At 37.4% G+C, this 15,104-nt stretch overlaps 1 protein-coding gene and 1 long non-coding RNA gene across 2 annotated transcripts; one reads left to right on the top strand and one right to left on the bottom strand.

Annotated features, from left to right (window-relative positions):
• Positions 1 to 189: 189 nt before the first annotated feature.
• Positions 190 to 15,029, top strand: LOC124327784 (mucin-2-like). Its single transcript, XM_046786781.1, has 5 exons — positions 190 to 625; positions 1,331 to 1,447; positions 1,530 to 2,574; positions 2,640 to 4,838; positions 14,375 to 15,029. Exons 4-5 carry the CDS (start codon positions 3,160 to 3,162, stop codon positions 15,027 to 15,029), a joined length of 2,334 nt encoding a protein of 777 aa, XP_046642737.1. The 5' UTR covers positions 190 to 625; positions 1,331 to 1,447; positions 1,530 to 2,574; positions 2,640 to 3,159.
• LOC124326883 lies at positions 6,181 to 6,652 on the bottom strand. The gene is made up of 3 exons (XR_006915930.1): positions 6,519 to 6,652; positions 6,397 to 6,453; positions 6,181 to 6,298 (listed from the first exon to the last, which is right to left on the bottom strand). It is a non-coding gene; the product is annotated as an uncharacterized LOC124326883 (long non-coding RNA).
• Positions 15,030 to 15,104: the final 75 nt, after the last annotated feature.

Genomic DNA, 15,104 nt, shown 5'->3' with positions numbered 1-15,104 from the left:
GCGTTGTGATATTAAAGCGCCAGCAAGTAAAAGCTGTCGCGTAACAGAGATAAATTACGGTTATACCGTCACTTCAAGAGCATTTTGTAGGTATTGTGACTAACAAAAGTTACATATAACCTTTATATTGTTACAATCAGACATGGAAAAAAGAAGAGTTTTCTCTGTGTAGACTGTACACTGAGCATAGGAAGCCTCAATTTATTTCGCCTTCTTCTCACGAGAGGTCACCGTTGCTTAGCTTTGTGCCTTTGTCCCTAGGTGGCAATGTGCTAACCGATTAACGGAAGTTCGTCTGCTGATAAAATAAAAAACTCAAGCGGTCACACGCTCACGCCACGTCTGGCTGTGAGACAATGATTCATGTTCAGTCATTAAATTCATAAATTGTTAAATCATGAAAAGCATTAGATCAAATGAGTCTGTTAAAATCAAGTTTTCTTCTTGTTTCTCCATTGCCAGAATGAGTTTGTGCCAAGCAGTTAAAGCCAAACCATGGACCAAGGAAATGTTTGAAACATCACATGATTCCCTTATTGCAGGATTCCTTTATTGCAGGAACTAAGTTTTTTTTAAAAACCTGTATGGTATGACCAGTCCAATCTCCAGCATATCCTAGAAAGGGGTGAGTGCTACAGAAGAAAATTTTTTTGTTCTGTCTCTGTGTGTCTTTATCAGGGAAAAGTCACCTGAGGGGGTGACTTTTCCCCATTCTTGTTTCTTATTCCCCACAGTGGGACTGCTGAAGTTGTTTGAACTATCCTGCAAAGAAGAAAGTGCCTGTGCAAAACTGAATATGAAAGACCCTTTTGTCAAGAGCTTTATTACAATAACAGTAGTCATTCGGCCCCCACAATCAAATTGACAAACAAACCAAAGACGCATACAAATTGTGAAATTTACTACCAAGTTTTTTCTTAAAAATATAATAGTCCTTTTTTTCAACAATTAATCAGACGGTCGTCATAATTGAAAAAGATGATTTGTTGATGGAATCAAACCAAAGATGGTCAAAATAGAAACTGTAGAAGTTCTGAATAGTTGTAGCTGGTTGAAGTGGATGACAATGCAATGTGACAGTTACACGTGGAATCTCAACCCAAAGTAGGCTAGAGCCAGAGAAACCGTCTACAGGTCTACTACTCGTAGATCAGCTGCCAAAGGAACATATTGCACATCACAGTCCTGGCATAACTGTGGCACTCTCTTATGTAATTTTTAATTCTGTAAGAGTCACTATCAAGGAAGAAAGCAGTGATACCCTTACCAAATCAAAATCCTCTTAATCAGTCGACATTAATTAATTCAATTGTTTGGGTTTTTTTTACAGGAAATTGAATCTTTGTTAAAGTAGTCCTACTTGGCTCCCAGTCAATCCAGTTGAACAAAAATCGAGTCCCAGCCAGCCTGGACTCTGGAGCTTCTTGTGGCTATTCTATGGAAATTGGTGGGTGTAAATGCTTCTGCCTATCGAAACTGAAAATTAAAATTTAGAATTTTATTATTTAATTTTGTTGCTACTTTGAAAGTGAACAGATTTGGAATTCCATGAAGTGTTGCCGAGTTTGGATCGTGGACCAAATGATTCAGTCTTAAGAAGATCTCGGTTCTCTCAGGTGACTCGGCGTAACAACTTGCACATCTCGTCCAGGAGTAGCTCGGTTATCCACTCCCGCCGTATGGGGATCCAGCGAAGGAAACCGCTCGGGAAACCGTCACTCAGCCAAAATTCCAGTGGCGTATCAAATTAGATCCACTCACCATTTGACATCGGAACCCACTGCTGGCTTCAGTCTATCTGCTGGACAACGTTCCAACGATCGGTAAGACATTCATTTCTCATATGTAGTGATTTTTGAAATTGTCTTAAGTAGAAGAGTACGCTGCTATATGTATCTTATTCTTATCGCATGCATTTTAAGGCAGTTGGCAAATTCTTTCTGTATTGCATTGTAAATGCTGTGATTTAATCCCTCCCTCTTTCTTGAATTTTGTTTGAAATCATTAAAACATTCCCTTTTTAATGAAAAATGTTGTTTATTCAGAGTTCGCCATCTGTCATGCCAGTCTATTAAAGCAATAGGCAACGTTTGAGTACAATGGCGTACTACAAGATTTTCTCAAGTTGTTTATCTCAAATCTTATTTCGACATCTACTAACACTAGTCAAAAGTGAAACAATTTGAGAATTAGAGTTAGATTTTAAAGCTTTTTTTGAGTTAGATTTTTAAAGGTTCGGTCACTCAAGTAAGAAGTCGGCGGGACTCTTTATATCAGCGACACTCACGTCCTGACTTCAACTCATTGTGTACATCTTTAGTGACAAATTTTACAGCAATCAAACGCTTTTTTCTTTTCTTAGACAGTTTCCTGGTAGGTCTATCAAATGGACCCGCATTACTAAATGGTCGAAATTGTTGGGGCTTCAATTGAAACTGTAGCTATGCTGCAAAGATTAATGTGTACCAAAACCAAATAACTTATCCTGCTGTCGACAATAGGATTTCCAGCTAACATGGATGCTATCAACGTATTGAAACAGCACGCCCACGCAGCAGTTGTTCAAGTTTGCTTGTAGGTTAACAATTTTTACTTGACATTAGATCTGTAATTAATGTTTTAATATTCCCAAATTTTAGGAAAACTATCTTATGCAAGGGAGTTGACGCCAGGAACAATTATTTCTAAACACATAATTAGGCTTAATAATTTCAATTTGCGTAATCTTGACAAATAAAGTTAAGATTTTTCACAGATATTGCATGAGATAACTGTTGACCTTAAATAGTGATAAACTTTTACAGCTTTCACTTTCCTTTACGTCCTGTCTATATCTAGCATCCTACTTAACGAGATATAATGATTTAATATGGTGTAGGTAAAATTTGCAGCACATCTTTGGCGTGAATAGATATATTTAACCAAATGAACGACATTTTCAGTCGTCATGCCGGATGTGTCAAACTGTAAATCCTACAAAAACTATTTTGATAAGGTTTGGCTTTTAGGCGGCAACCTCAAGTAATGTAGCTAAGATTATGCAAATCATATTATCTCAACACTCTTTATAAATGCCGTGAAGCTTTCAGGCCGAGTCCAGACACCGTCTGTAGTTGCTGCTGGACGCTTTCCTCCCGACTTCATCATTCTTTCAGCACAATGTCCATCAAATTTTCACTCGCAACTGCAATCCTAACGGCCACCATCGTCCTGGTGGCGGCCACTTTGGGACTCTGTTCGACGATTCCCTTGGCAAAGGTTCCTCCCACAAAGACTCCAACAACGACTGCTTCAACTACTCCTACAACTTCGACAATGAATCCAACAACTACTTCAACAACTACTACAACAACGACTCCTACAACGACGCCAACAACGACCCCTACAACGACTCCTACGACGACTCCTACAACGACTCCTACGACTCCTTCAACTACTCCTTCAACTACTCCTACAACTACCCCAACAACGACTCCTACAACGACTCCTACAACGACTCCTTCAACGACCCCTACAACGACTCCTCCAACTACTCCTACAACTACCCCGAAAACGAATCCTACAACGACGTCAACAACTTCCACAACTACTCCAACAACGACTCCTAAAACCACTCCAACAACGACTCCTACGACGACTCCTTCAACTACTCCTACGACTCCTTCAACTACTCCTTCAACTACTCCTACAACTACCCCGACAACTACTCCTTCAACGACGTCAACAACTTCCACTACGACTCCAACAACTACTCCAACAACGACCCCTACAACTACTCCAACAACTGCCCCTACAACGACTCCAACAACGACCCCTACAACGACTCCAACAACAACTCCTACAACTCCTACAACAACTACTCCAACAACGACTTCAACAACAACTCCTACAACTACCCCTATAACGACTCCTACAACGACGTCAACAACTTCCACTACGACTCCAACAACTACTCCAACAACTACCCCTACAACGACGTCAACAACTTCCACTACGACTCCAACAACTACTCCTACAACGACGTCAACAACTTCCACTACGACTCCAACAACGACTCCAACAACTACCCCTACAACTACCCCTACATCGACGTCAACAACTTCCACTACGACTCCAACAACTACTCTAACAACTACTCCTACAACGACCCCTACAACGACCCCTACAACGACCCCTACAACGACTCCTACAACGACTCCAACAACTACTCCAACAACGATTCCAACAACTACTCCAACAACGACCCCTACAACGACTCCTACGACGACTCCTACAACGACTCCTACGACTCCTTCAACTACTCCTTCAACTACTCCTACAACTACCCCAACAACGACTCCTACAACGACTCCTACAACGACTCCTTCAACGACCCCTACAACGACTCCTCCAAATACTCCTACAACTACCCCGACAACGAATCCTACAACGACGTCAACAACTTCCACAACTACTCCAACAACGACTCCTAAAACCGCTCCAACAACGACTCCTACGACGACTCCTTCAACTACTCCTACGACTCCTTCAACTACTCCTTCAACTACTCCTACAACTACCCCGACAACGACTCCTACAACGACGTCAACAACTTCCACTACGACTCCAACAACTACTCCAACAACGACCCCTACAACTACTCCAACAACTACTCCAACAACTGCCCCTACAACGACTCCAACAACGACCCCTACAACGACTCCAACAACAACTCCTACAACTCCTACAACAACTACTCCAACAACGACTTCAACAACAACTCCTACAACTACCCCTATAACGACTCCTACAACGACGTCAACAACTTCCACTACGACTCCAACAACTACTCCAACAACGACCCCTACAACGACGTCAACAACTTCCACTACGACTCCACCCGTATGAAAACGCCCCTTTGATTAATCACTGATAATTGAAGGATATTAGCTTGATTAATTATCCAATGATTATCGCCATCAAAATTCGGACATGATTATTACAGACTAAGCATATATTTATCACTGACCTACACAGTTATTAATCATCGAAGTTCACTAGACAACCGCTTGAATTTTTAGCAATCTATTGATTTTCAAATTATTTATTTATTGATTTAAGACTGATATGAATGAAAAGGCAATGATTTTTCTGTGAGTAACTTACGATTTCTCAATGAATATTCTGTAATTTGCCGTGAAAATTTATAATGATTATTTGTGATAATTGCTTAAAGTTTTGGTGCATAATCGTGATCTCTCAACAATTATTCCGTGATTATTCACTGATTACTTTCACGTCTCATTGATTAATCTGAGAATTAAGCGTGATCTCTATACTATTATTCCGTGATTATTCACTGATTACCTTCACGTTTCATTGATAAATCTTTGAATTCTCCATGAATATGTTACGAAGTTTGGGTATTTATACCTTGACTTTTCATTATTACATCTGTGATATTTCAATGGCTACACACATCAATCAGTACACACATCAAACATAGCATTACACAGATAATAGAGTACACGTACGTCTTGAATCACTTATCCTTTGCTTTATTCTTCACGTCCCTTGTAGTTAGAGTAAATGTACTCATGATTGCTTTTCTCTCTGCACCCGGAAAACGCGCCATTACCAGATCTAAATACAGCGTGAAAAAAAGAGATTAGAATAAATATTTAAAAATAATACAAAATTTAAAGCCTACCACATATGTTGTCTAGGACATCAGAGTCAAGTTTGGGGGCCTCAGCATCTTTCTGCTGATTGCCCCCAACAACAACAGATCTGGCGATCACATCCTCGTCAAAACAAAATTTCAGGCATGTACGAGCCAAGAGAGAAGATTTATTTTTCTCTCTTAGCTGTTTTACCTTTCTAGGGCTAAGTTCTAGCTTCGACTAAAGATTAGAAATAGATTAAACATTTCACACTTGAAAGAAATAGACATGAATAATAAATGAATGGCTTACCAATGCATTCTGAACTTCCTCATTTTCCCATCTTTCCGGGGCTTGTTCAGATTTGTTAGATTTTGCCAACTTGGAAATGACCTGGGGCAATCCTGTGAATGAACAATCAAAATCATAATAAAGGGAATTTTATACGCAGTGGTAGTCTTAAACAGATCAGGTACTACTCTAAGGCTCTTAATAAAAATAATTGAAAAAAGATTACTACCATCTTGAAGAAACAGGTTTTTTTCTTTCAATCGCTGGTTTTCGTCCCTCAGTTTCCCAATTTCTTCTTCCCTCTTGGCCAGAATACTGGTCAAACTGGCTATGGTTTTGGCTTGGTCGATTTCATCAACTTGATACTGAAATATAAAAAAAAGTTATGATGTAAAGAATTATTTAAGAAAAAAGTTGACACAAATCAACTAATTGATAGCGATATAACAGGAGGAACATATACTTGTTTTTTAGCTCCGGCAGAAAGTTGATAACTGCATTCTTTCTCAGCTGAGCGTTTCTATAAAGGAAAAGAACTAATTAATAATGGATCTCATTATCCGGGAAACTTCATTTTATTATTACCCTGCTAATAGAAGTTGAAGTTTCAATTCGATGATCCTTTTTATTCGCACCAGAACTTGATTTTTCTTTAGAATGTTCATCAGAAAAACTATCATCTAGGTCTGCTGAAAGTTGATAACTGTAATCTTTCGAAGCTGTGCGTTTCTAAAAAATGCAAAGAACTATTTAATAATGGATCTCATTATCCAAAAAACTTCATTTTATTACCCTGTTGGAATTTGAAGTTGCAATTTGCTGATCCTTTTTATTCGCATCAGAACTTGATTTGGCGTTAGAATGTTCAGAAGAAATATCATCTAGGTCTGCTGAAGCTCTAGGTGCATCTGAAAGTTGATTACTGAAATCTTTATCAGATGTGCGTTTCTAAAAAAGGCAAAGAACTATTTAATAATGGATCTCATTATCCAAAAAACTTCATTTTATTACCCTGTTGGAATTTGAAGTTACAATTTGCTGATCCTTTTTATTCGCACCAGAACTTGATTTTGCTTTAGAATGTTCAGAAGAAATATCATCTAGGTCTGCTGAAGCTCTAGGTGCATCTGAAAGTTGATTACTGAAATCTTTATCAGCTGTGCGTTTCTAAAAAATGCAAAGAACTATTTAATAATGGATCTCATTATCCAAAAAACTTCATTTTATTACCCTGTTGGAATTTGAAGTTGCAATTTGCTGATCCTTTTTATTCGCACCAGAACTTGATTTGGCGTTAGAATGTTCAGAAGAAATATCATCTAGGTCTGCTGAAGCTCTAGGTGCATCTGAAAGTTGATTACTGAAATCTTTATCAGATGTGCGTTTCTAAAAAAGGCAAAGAACTATTTAATAATGGATCTCATTATCCAAAAAACTTCATTTTATTACCCTGTTGGAATTTGAAGTTACAATTTGCTGATCCTTTTTATTCGCACCAGAACTTGATTTTGCTTTAGAATGTTCAGAAGAAATATCATCTAGGTCTGCTGAAGCTCTAGGTGCATCTGAAAGTTGATTACTGAAATCTTTATCAGCTGTGCGTTTCTAAAAAAGGCAAAGAACTATTTAATAATGGATCTCATTATCCAAAAAACTTCATTTTATTACCCTGTTGGAATTTGAAGTTGCAATTTGCTGATCCTTTTTATTCGCACCAGAACTTGATTTGGCGTTAGAATGTTCAGAAGAACTATCATCTGGCTTGGATTGATCTTCTTCATCAGTCTGATTCTCAGCATCGTCATCTTCTTCTTCATCATTGTCTTCACTGGTGCTGGCTTGTGAATTGTTCACGTCAGTTAATAATTTGTGAAAATCTTCTATAGTTTGGCCTGGGTTCTTCTCAAGAGCAGATTTTGTACCTATTAGAAACAAAACACACATTGATGATTGGAGTATAGGGTTTGAATTCACAAATACAACTTACCTCGTGAAACCACATAACCCATATGTGACTCACAATCCTTGAACGGTTTATTGGTAAGTCTGCTTTCGATTTTGTCGCAGATCTGTGGATTTTGTAGTTGCAGTAAATTTTTCACAGTAGATACTGGTTGAATTGACCAAGAAAGCTTGTTATTCCTGTCTATTTTCAAACATTGATGTCAAAAACCGGTCAAAAAATTGTTTACCTCAAATTACAGACACAACATACCGATCTTTTTCCAGAGAATTAACACGAATTCACCAGTCTTCGCTACTTTTGGTACTTTATTCATTTCACTCTTATTTCTACCCATCTTTCAGCTTCACAGCACTTAAAACAAACTTCACCAGCCTCAAAACGAAACGTCAAAGTCAAACTGATAAAAGCTGTCTGCTAACAGCCTTGATAAATTTTAGGAAATGTGAATGAAAATACTTATTATTACCATTGATTGTAAAAATAGAACATATACAATGTATTTCAAGCTACAAATTTACAATTAAACAAGTTTATTCTATTTTCTTACTTTGAAAATTGAAAATAATTTTATTGTGATATGGGGCACAACACCAGAGGGCTAGGCCAAACAACTGTGACAGCACTCAAACATATAGGCCGCGATCGCAGAGTTAAATACCATAAAATAACCTGCATCATCGTGCTCTGCTGACTTCTGTGCATTCTCTTATTTTCAGCTTATTTTTAAGCTTTATAGAAACTCTCGCTAACACACTCCCATATAGTTGGCAATTTTCGTTTACCATAAAAAAAACAAGTACTTTTTCCCATTTATATTGTGGAAATCAAATGTTTCAAAAGAAAACAAAAATTAGCCTTTTTTGCGATATTTATGGGGTTGAACAATTGTAGAAAAAAATTCGTCTAGTTGATAAGCGATGTCGATGTCGGCAAGCCGCTCCAACTCGTTTTTATCGGCTATAGGTACATTAAAAAAAAATTGGGTTATCCTTAGAATCATACTGGCTAGCTGTTAAATGTAAGTTAATTACCTCCAACACTTAGAACTCTATAGAGCTCGCGTGGATGCAGAGAAGGGATTCTACCACTTCTACCTGGGAAATCCAACAATATGCGTGGAACTTCTTCTACGGGAATTATTTCGTAGTCATAATACGATCTGACCATTACTACAGCGTATTGTGCTTCCATTGTCCAAAATTAAGCCCGGTACTATACTGTTCTCTACTTGGCGTCTGGCTAACTTGATAGCTGTAAGGAATATGAAATATGCACTATAGACTGGGTTGCCATTTTGCCTGTTGCAATTTACGTCAAGCCAGTGATTATCCGTTAAGTTAACCGAGCTGAACTATTTTACGTTAAATTAACGCGTTAATTATAGCGTCCGGAAAATTAGGCATTTAAAGTTTTTTGGTTGCAAGTGAAAAACACCTTTGCTGAAAGAAGTATAGTCGATCGAATGATGGAACGAGGTATCGTTAAGTAAAAATGTCTCCTGTTGTACGATGTACGACCATGTAAGATACTTAGGTGGATCGGGATTAACAATCGTTAACGTGGTGTTCACGTTATCTATTAAAGTTAACGTCACATCACTACGTCAAGGCCATTGAATTGCCTCTAGCATCACAGACGAAACTCAAAAGTGACACAATCAGTATTATTGACAAGTGATTTCTGGATGAATTTAACTTATCTCCACTGGATTTATGAATCGTAATCAGCTAAGACTATAATCTTGCGTAATTGAGCGTTATTGTTGCATATTTATTAAAGAAAAGAGTTGAATTGATTTATAATTTTTCTTGCTTTTTTGTCAGTTTTTCCATTATTGTCTAGCCTATTGCAAATTGGTGTTTCTTGGTGATTTCGTGTAGGATTATAATGGCCAAACGAGGTCCTTATTTGCAATACGAGAAATTCTCATCAGAACTTTCAGTTCCGCGGCAAACATTGCATAGTCGTCGATTAGCAGCACGGCGAAATGATGACACAAATGCAGGTTAGAAGCGCCAGCTATGTTTAACAACAAACAACGCCAAAGAAAACTAGAGAACCATTAATTGACCACTATTTAGTATAATAACCTTTTTTAAAATAAGCCATAAAATCAGCGAAATATAAGTAATTAAAAATTTTTGTACATATCTGATTACGCGTTTCAATGGCTTTAAATTTATATTGGTTATAAAATGATGGTAGATTATTCAATGATTTTTATTGACTCCTTACATCAGTGATATTTCAAAGATTATTGAATGAAATTTCATAGAATTAGAAAATTATGACCCAATGCACCTCAATTCAAACTTTTACATAGAAATTCAGATATTTATCGGAAACGAAACACACTTTAATACTGACTCTTGAATTTTTGATTATGTTGGTCTTATTTGCCCCAATCAAGATATACCGGACGACTTCGTCCCTCCTGATGATGTTTACTTGAGCGATGAAGCCGTACAATATGCCGAATGCAATAATGATGTGTCTGGTAAAATGGAAATAGAAGAATTAATTATATGTACAAATATTTAATGTTTTTTTTTTTCGATAACGAAAATAGAAGTTGAGAGCGTTTCATCTATTGAAGATGCACAAGACGAGGAGGATACTTCCAGTATTTTAGGCAGCCAAGATGAGTCACATCAAACCGAATACTTAAGCGACAGTAATGAAGAGCCCGACGATCCACCATTAATTCCGAACTTAGACATTGATCAAGCTTGGTCTATTCCACTCTATTCGGGCAGCAACATAACAGTTTTGCTAGCTGTGATAATGATAGCTTCTTTCGCTTCAACATCATCATTAACCCGTGAAGGTTTGCAAAATCTTCTCGATTTAATTAGCTTGCTTCTGCCCGACGATTGCTGTAACCTTCCAAAAACAACATATCTTTTCAACAAAATCATTCCGCCATTCAAACCATCAACTAAGTTTTTTTGTCCGAATTGTTCTGAGCCCTTAACTGAAACAGAAAATAACACTTTCCATTGCACCTGCAGTAACACAAATTTTACAAAGGAAAAACTCATCAAACAGCGGTGTTACTATCTACATTTTTCAATCGAGGAGCAACTAATAAGACTTTTACAAGATTACAAACTTGGCGAAGAGCTTGTAAAGCACACTGAAATAGAAAACAACCCAACCAAACTTCGGGATATATATGACGGTACCCTTTACAGATCCTACCGCAAAGGATTGTTGTTGTTAGGTAATGCCATATCGTTTATTTTCAACACTGATGGCGCACCCGCTTTCAATTCTTCAAACATCTCTTTATGGCCAGGACAATTCATGATTGCAGAACTACCGCCACACCTAAGAAAAAAATTTATTGTCTTGAGTTTTTTGTGGGTCGGTCCTGGAAAACCTACCAAAATTGATGCTATAATGAGAGGAATGGTAAATGAACTCAAAAGACTTGCCGTGTCCGGATTTCAGTGGCTTCGTGAGGGTGAATTAATTACTACGACAGTTCATCTTATTTGTGTTTCAGTTGACAGCATCGCCCGTGCTCCAATTCAAAATTTCATTCAGTTTAATGGACGCTATGGCTGTCCATGGTGTCTACATCCCGGAAAAACCGTAATGTCAAAATCAGAAAAAGGCAGAGTAAATGCGTATTTCTATAAAAAAGAAGGTTTTCCTTTGCGAACGAAACGTGAAACTTTAATTAATGCTCGGTTTGCAAATTTATCTTCAAATCCAGTTTTAGGTGTGAAATCGTTCTCGATATTAAACAAGCTCCCTCATTTTGACATAATATCCGCCTTCGTGGGGGATTCTCTTCACTGCGTCGATCAAGGAGTAACGAAGCAGCTTGCCGAACTTTGGTTTTGCCCGTCAAATTCAGAAAAAGGGTGGTATATTGGAAAACCATCCACAATCGTACAGATTGATTCCGTGCTTCTTATCGCAAGACCTCCTTCAAACCTCACTCGGCTCTACTGTTCTTTGTCACAACGTCATTACTGGAAAGGATCGGATTGGCGAAATTGGGCGTTTTATTATGGCCCCTTGGCATTGAGAGATATTCTTCCTGCTCGCTATTACAACCACTTCCTTCTATATTCACAAGCCATATACACTCTAAGCAAAAAAGAAATTAAATTTTGTGAAGTGCGACAGGCTATTGAGCAGCTTGAAAAATTTGTTGAAGATTTTCAACGTTTGTATGGAATCATGAATATGACATTCAATGTACATCAACTGCTGCATTTAGGACAATGTGTGTACCAGTGGGGTCCATTATGGGTGTACTCAACCTATCCTTTTGAAAACAACAACGGCAATTTACTAGAAATGATCAATGGCACCCAGGCTATCGACTTACAAATTGCCAAGAAGTTCATAAAATGTCAACAACTCAACGGATTAGCAAGAAAACATGTGGACCTATCAAACAATCCTGAATTTTTACAGCTTCAACATCGATTGCTTGGTCAGCCTACTCCTACTAAAAAGGCCGTTAAATGTAAAAATGATTGTGTTCTTCTTGGCGCTGCAACTACCATGGTAATGAATATTAACGAAATTCGTTTACTCAGCAATATTAGCACACATTCTTACAAAACAACTTGTAAAGCTTACAAGAAAATGTTGACTCAGAATAACGTGTTAACCATTGTCGATTTTCATCTGAAAAAAACAAAACAAAAAGCAAGACGTCAAAATTCTATTGTACTGTTGAAGAATGGAAAGCTCTGCTCCATTGAAAAAATAGTTTTGCTTGAATCACGAGATGGTACTGATGGAATGGTTGTCCTTTTTGGTAATCGCCTTGAATGCATCAACGTAATGAGTAGAACGAACAAATTTCAATTGATGGAATATGTGCAAGAAAATGAAAAACTTGTATTTTTTCCTAGTCATGTAAAATCGAAATGTGTTTATTTGAAAAAAAATGGAAAATATTATTTATCTGTGCTATCAAATTTAATAGACAGAGATTAGGAATACAATTTTCGTACAATTCCTTATACATGTGTGTGATTCAGATTCATCTTTGATCCTATACGTGCACCATAGGCCTAATCGTTTTATCAATGAAAATAAGTGAAATTACAGCGAAAATCACTGATCTTCAAAATCTTATCATTGAAAATCAGTACAAGACTAGTCAGTACAAAATCAGTGGATTTTCAATTAATTATCAGTGTAAAGCATTGCCAATTATAACTAAATAGTCAACATAGTGAATGAAATACCATTACAAATTCTCAATTATTATCAAATTATCACTGAAAGGCCTTTGGAATGCTTTTCACGTTCTTTTTCTGAAGAATCATTGACTTATATGATTTGGTTGCGTCGAAATAAATGATATTGGGGTAATTTTTGTACTTCCATATGTAAGATCCATACTGCGTTTGTAGTCATCATTGTTAATATCGGATTCAATGTGCAACCATAGGCCAATGGTTATCGCACGCTCCTATAGATTGAAAGGTACCGTGTTCAATCCCAGATCGGGGCTTATAAATATGAACCAATGAAAATAACTCTGAGTATGATCTCAGTTGGGATCTTCTTCATATGATGATGGTAAGACGGATGGTAGTCTTGGTTTAACGCGAAAGCGACTCCTAGGCGAACAGCGCAATCATCGTAAATATGAAAGAAGATACCATGGATTTTGGAAAAATGGATGAGAAAAAAATCAATATAAATCATTGTAAAAATCTTTATGAAATCAATGACTGCTCAAAATTGACTGCCCAATCTTTGGAACAATTTATTAGTGATAATTTAGGTTGTACTTTGGTAACTGATATATCATTGAAATGTTAGTAAGGATTACCCAGTGATATGAACTGAGAAGTAATTCGAAGTAATTATAAAAATCAATAGCAAGCTGTATAAAAATAATTATAAAATCAAAATGGACTCATTGAACAATCATTAATTAATCATTGGAATGATTTCTCAGTGAAAAATAGATGCTTATTATTGATTTATAGGTGCCAATGAAGTATGGCAATAAAATGATAAGAAATTCAAAGGTTTACTGAAAAGTACTGAAAATGTAAATATCAGTAGAAAATCAGTAATTTTTCAAAAGAAAATATTCCATGGATTTTTACGTTATGTTCATTGATTAGTTCAATGACTAAGTTAAGTTTAATCACTGCAAAATACTTCATTTTCTGGATCTAATGATAAACCAATGAGTTTTTTTGACTCTGTTCTTATTTTTGAAATATCTTTGATTTTCCAACGATTTGTTACTGACTTTGTAAATTGATTTATCATAGAAAATCATCGCCAGTGATATTTGCGTGACATTCTTACTGACATTCTATGACATTTCAGACTGTCTATTGATTTGTTTATGATTTTCGTTGATCTGCAGTGATTTTCATTGACTCATTTCCATACGGGCAACAACTACTCCTACAACGACTCCAACAACTACCCCTACAACTACCCCTACATCGACGTCAACAACTTCCACTACGACTCCAACAACTACTCCAACAACTACTCCTACAACGACCCCTACAACGACTCCTACAACGACTCCAACAACTACTCCAACAACGACTCCAACAACTACTCCAACAACTACTCCTACAACGACCCCTACAACGACTCCAACAACAACTCCAACAACGACCCCTACAACGACTCCAACAACTACTCCTACAACGACCCCTACAACGACTCCTACGACGACTCCTACGACTCCTACAACTACTCCAACAACTACCCCTACAACGACTCCTACAACGACGTCAACAACTTCCACTACGACTCCAACAACTACTCCGACAACGACCCCTACAACGACGCCAACAAAGACCCCTACAACGACTCCAACAACTTCCACGACGACTCCAACAACGGCTCTATTAACGACCCCTACAACACCAACAACGACTCCTACAACGACTCCTACAACTTCCAAAACAACTTCCAAAACAACTTCTACAAGGGTCCCCACAACGACACCAACAACAGCTCCAACGACAACTTCTGCAACTTCCACCACTACCAGAACAACATCTTCTGCTACTATATCTACGACACCGTCGTCAAGCAGTCAAACCTTTTCCTTTCTGTCCTTGTCACTTGTTTCATTCAGTTTCCTAGTCAGCCTATCGATTGGACAACATTAATAAGTGACTTAATGCAGCGGCATCACTGAGTTTATGAATAACATATGTGCTTTTTCTTTTAAATTTCAATGTCTA

This window comes from Daphnia pulicaria, chromosome 2, assembly GCF_021234035.1.
Source record: "Daphnia pulicaria isolate SC F1-1A chromosome 2, SC_F0-13Bv2, whole genome shotgun sequence".
Lineage (NCBI taxonomy): Eukaryota > Metazoa > Arthropoda > Branchiopoda > Diplostraca > Daphniidae > Daphnia > Daphnia pulicaria.
Note: the sequence above shows the minus strand (reverse complement) of the source record. Positions and strands in the feature narration are given on the sequence as shown.

What these genes read in the sequence shown, in the direction of transcription:
- LOC124327784 (XM_046786781.1), top strand. Translation starts at nt 3,160, where the DNA reads ATGTCCATCAAATTTTCACTCGCAACTGCAATCCTAACGGCCACCATC. An exon ending in CCAACAACTACTCCAACAAC is followed by an intron (nt 4,839 to 14,374) that starts GACCCCTACAAC and finishes CACTACGACTCC; the next exon opens with AACAACTACTCCAACAACTA.